General features: G+C 27.0%; 1 protein-coding gene across 1 annotated transcript in view; it reads left to right on the top strand.

The window, feature by feature from the left end:
* LOC100202155 (neurogenic locus notch homolog protein 1) overlaps window positions 1-5,000 on the top strand; it is a 104,187-nt gene that overhangs the window by 11,325 nt on the left and 87,862 nt on the right. Inside the window, exons 4-5 of the mRNA XM_065804442.1 lie at window positions 626-771; window positions 848-902. Coding sequence (XP_065660514.1) covers window positions 626-771; window positions 848-902 — 201 coding nt within the window. The remainder of the gene's footprint in view (window positions 1-625; window positions 772-847; window positions 903-5,000) is intronic.

The following is a 5,000-nucleotide window of genomic DNA, read 5'->3' as shown; positions in this document are numbered from 1 at the left end:
AAAAAACTAAAAATGCCTATACAAACTTATACTTCATATATACAATACAAAAAATACTTCCTGTATATTAGATCAAATAGGGTTGCCTGAGAATAGTAACTACTCTCGGGCAACCTTACTTGATCTAAGATACAAAAAATATTTTTTGTATTGTATATATGAAGTATAATTTTGTATAGACATTTTAATTTTTTTCATTGAAAAATTACAACAAAAAAGATGAGTACTTGATTAAAACAACAAAGAATCTAATAGAAGAAATAAAAGAATAAGATAGAAAGAAAAAAATGATAATAATAAAAATTAAAATAATAAAGAATAGAAGAAAAATGTAGAAGTTTATTTAGTTGTTTTATAAATTTTCATATAAAATCTTTTTCTTGTAATAATTTTTTAATTGAAATAAAAAATGAGTTCCATTGGCTCCGCATTTCTTTAGTTTTTGACTCTTTTTTCTTCCAACTATTAGTACAAAATCAACCATATACTATTTTGATAAAATACTCAATAACGGAGTAATTTAGTATTTGAATAAAATTTTTTTTATGTATCGAGTAAATATGGTAAAATGTGTAAAATTACCATTTTTCAAGTATTTTTTTTTTTATTATAAGTATTTTTATAGGACAAGTTGTGTGAAAGATTGGTATGGTAAAGATTGTGATATCTATTGCTCATTGCAAGAAAGTAATAACGGTCACTTCACGTGCAATCCTGTCACAGGCGCAAAAAAATGTAACACAGGATGGAGTGGTCTTTACTGTGATGAAGGTAAAAAGTTTTATTTATTACATTATTTTGCAATGTTTTGATCTACTTGTTGTAACATTATTATAATTAATATTAGCAATATGTGCTAAGAACTGTGACCAAGGAAGCTGCTCAATACCAGGAGATTGCAAGTTAGATTTTTTTTTCATATTATTTGAATTTTACCAAATAAAAATATATATGTTGAATAGAATGGGTGACAGAGCAGCGTATGCATTTCTCAATGCTCATTCACTGCTTGCATGCATATGCAAATACATATATATATATATATATATATATATATATATATATATATATATATATATATATATATATATATATATATATATATATATATATATATATATATATATATATATATATATATGTATATATATATATAATAAATATACATATATATATATATATATATATATATATATATATATATATTTATATATATATATATATATATACACACACACACACACACACATATAAATATATATATATATATATATATATATATATATATATATATATATATATATATATATATATATATACACACACACACACACACACACATATAAATATATATATATATATATATATATATACATTAATATATATATATTTATATGTGTGGGTGTGTGTGTGTGTGTATGTATATATATATATATATATATATATATATATATATATATATATATATATATATATATATATATATATATATATATATATATATATACATATATATATATATATATATATATCTATAGATTTATATATATATATATATATATATATATATATATATATATATATATATATATATATATATATATATATGTGGGCATTTCTAAAAAACCATGCATGGAAGCTTGTATTTGTTTTGTCTATTGTTTTCATAATAATAAAACTAGCGATATCCGATTTACTCTCATTTAACATTTAACATTTTTTGTTAACAAAAAATATTATACATTAGTAATGTTAACAAATAATAAATTAAGTTTGAAGCGGAATCACGCACAGAACAGAAAAACTCAAATTTTAGTTATTTGATAAATAAACTTTAATTCCTCTGAAAATATAAGTTTCAGCTGTATAAATTTTTAAAAAAATAATATTTTAAACATTGGAAAAGATTTCCAGAAAGTTACCAGGTTGCACTATGTATCATAGAGTCACGGCAATCTTTTACATGCAGTTAATGATTGATCACGCACAAAAGTCACGCATGGAAGTTGCGAAATTGTCAATTTCATGTAGATATTTTAAAGAAAATAAATTGCTTGTGAGTATTTCAAGTGAAATATTATACTTCAACTCATTTTTAATATATTTCCGATGAGAAATAGCAGTCATTAATTATTTCTATCTGCAGTATAGCGTTTTGAAAATTATTGTATATTTTATAAACTGTATCAATATTAAATGCAAAAAAACAATAAAATGTAAAAAGCTGTATATTTAACTTATTCAGGTAGCCTAAATTATGATAAAAATACTTTTTTTATAAATGTTCTTTAAGAAAATCATAATAGTATGCATGTTGTATTAAGTCCCAGCCAGGTTCTCCAATCTAAAACTTGTCAGGAACGTCATACTGTATGAGTAATACTGTACTAATCTATACAACATCTCTTTCTTTACTTCCTGCTTTACATCTTCATCAGCAAGAAATAGCAACACCAACTGCATAGTCAAGTACTGGTTATGTCTTTACATATTAGCAACCAATGCCAAACTAAAATTAGGATATTGAATTTTAATGCTAAAAGCGTTCTTGAAAGCAGCAAAATCATTTGAGGGTAAATTTGCAACCAAATATGAATTTAGAAACCAAGGTGAATACCAGACAGATGTGGAGAAGGCTGCTTTCTCTATCATAATTGTGTCATAATCATGGTGATGTTATCCATTATTCTCATGGTATTAGGCATTAGCTATATGGCTGATGCTTAATTCATTATTAAGAAAGTATTAAGCATCAGCCATAAACCTAAAGCATTAGATTTTGTCACCATTAATATTTATTTATTATATTTTTTTATCTATATGTTATTTATTATACTTATGCATTTATTTTTTCAATATACTGTACCTAGCTTCATAGCATGCTCCAGGTTGATAAAAATAAAATCCTGGCACTTCTCCTCCCAAATAGAAAATAGAAAGCTTGCATAGTTTCCTGTAATCACTCCTCACAAAGGTTTTTGAAGCTCTTTTCCAAACTCCAGAGCTTTCTTAGCAATTTCTTAAAGGGCGACTGAAGCTGACTCCAATAAAACCTAACTAAGTCTATCATCTTTTCCACCTCTTTCTTAAATAAACACCAATTTTTCTGGAGTTTGACATACAGCCCTTCCTTGACCCTTTCTCTTCTTTCTTGTCAAAGCCTCCATAAAGTCTGAGATGTGTATTTCTAGCATATTTCTTTTATAGAGAAACCATATAAATAGAATATTATGAATGGAGCTAAGGATAATAACAGCTTCAGTGTGCATTTCAGTATTGGATGCGGTAGTGTCACAGCAAACAGCAAATATTTGATTTACTATGTCATAGTATTCTAGCAGTTTCAAAATTGCTTCAGTCTGGTCACTACCTTTTGAATTTGGTGTCTGAGCAACATCTAGCAGTATGTCATCTGTGTCGTCCATATCAGGGGATGGAACACTGATGGCTATTCTTTTAACAGAAACATTTTTTTTTAGATTTTCAATCTGTTTCATCCTCTTTCCATCAAAATAAACACATCTTTTTTCCTTTGAAGTAGTTATAATTTCTTGCCTGAACTCATCTCCTTATATCTCAATCTTCTTGAATCACTTTCTATAGACTGTACTTGTTAATAGATTATTATCTTCTAGATTTACACCAGCTTTATTGAAAGTAGCAGTTACTAATCAAGTTTGTGGGGCATTACTTAATCTGTATCCGGCAGAAACTGCAGCAGTACAGTCAACCAGATCTTCAGCACTTATACTTATCATTATCTTAGACTAAGTAAAAGGACTGGAATCTATTAGGTAAATCTTTATCAACTCAAGAATCTAAAGTTCTGATTCAGAATTATTCCCAGATGAATGAAAACCTCAAGTTCATAGGATTTTACTGCATTCATTGTGATTCTACCTTAACCTTTTGTCTCCTCCGTTCTTTTGAGACAGATAATTTTATTTTTACTGGAATTTGTAAAGCTTCATCCAGTTCTTCTGTAATATTTCACTTCTTTTTTAATGTTTACATGTTTCGCTTTCCTTTTAGATTTAGATAGAACTAAATATCTTTCTTTTTGGCATTCTCAGAACAAAAACAATCCTGATTTATTTTTTGTTCAAAATTTGACAATGAAATATCAAAGAGTGTATTACTCTTTTCTAAAAAATCATTCTTTATCATAGAGAAGTTGCTAACTAAAGTTCCAGTTCAATGATTTGAAATGACACAGATTTATGTACTTATTATGGAGCTTCAGTATCTTATCCCTGACACTGGATCCGCTGATGACAAAATCTTGAAACCCTGCTTTTTTTCCAAGTGTCCATTACAGTGGAGGCAGGACATCTTTGTTCAGAATTCTTGCAAAATCTTTGCAGATAAGTTCTCTGTTCTCATGCTTCTGAGGGCAGGCTACTATCAACTTAGTAGATTGATATCTTATTAATCTAAAATAAAAAAAGACAAGTAATTTTTATTATGGTTTTTTTGTTCTTACATAATTTTTGCCTTGATGTGTCACATTTTACACAGTTAGGGAGAGAAGGTGGGGGAAGGGGATATTAGATTAAATATGTATTGCATAAAATGACAATAAATTAAATATGTATTGCATAATATATATTAAAAAAATATTTGTTCCACCTGGTAGATTTTAGAAACTTGATGAATCTTAGAATATTTCCAATGGTCGCCACCAGGTGGTTTATTGGAAGTTCATTGATTGTGTATTTTAGGAGAAACAGCAGCTTCCTTGGATTCGTTGACACTCTGTAATTTCTCTTGTCAGGCTTCTGTTTTTTTTTGTTTTTTTTTTTAAGAATGATCCATTTCAGTTAATACTTTTGTTATTACTCAAAAAAGGTTGTTCAACTAGTCATCATTATCGACCTGCTCTGTAAATCAGGTTTTAATGAACCTTTTGTACCAAATAGGCTAGATGGATTGATTCTAATATAGTCTAAAAACATTGACTTTTTAAATCCTCTAGGATGTAAGGGCATTAAAAATGTAAA

The sequence above is a fragment of the Hydra vulgaris genome, chromosome 09 (assembly GCF_038396675.1).
Source record: "Hydra vulgaris chromosome 09, alternate assembly HydraT2T_AEP".
Classification (NCBI taxonomy): domain Eukaryota; kingdom Metazoa; phylum Cnidaria; class Hydrozoa; order Anthoathecata; family Hydridae; genus Hydra; species Hydra vulgaris.
The sequence above is the reverse complement of the archived record's forward strand: the minus strand, read 5'-3'. Positions and strand labels throughout refer to the sequence as shown.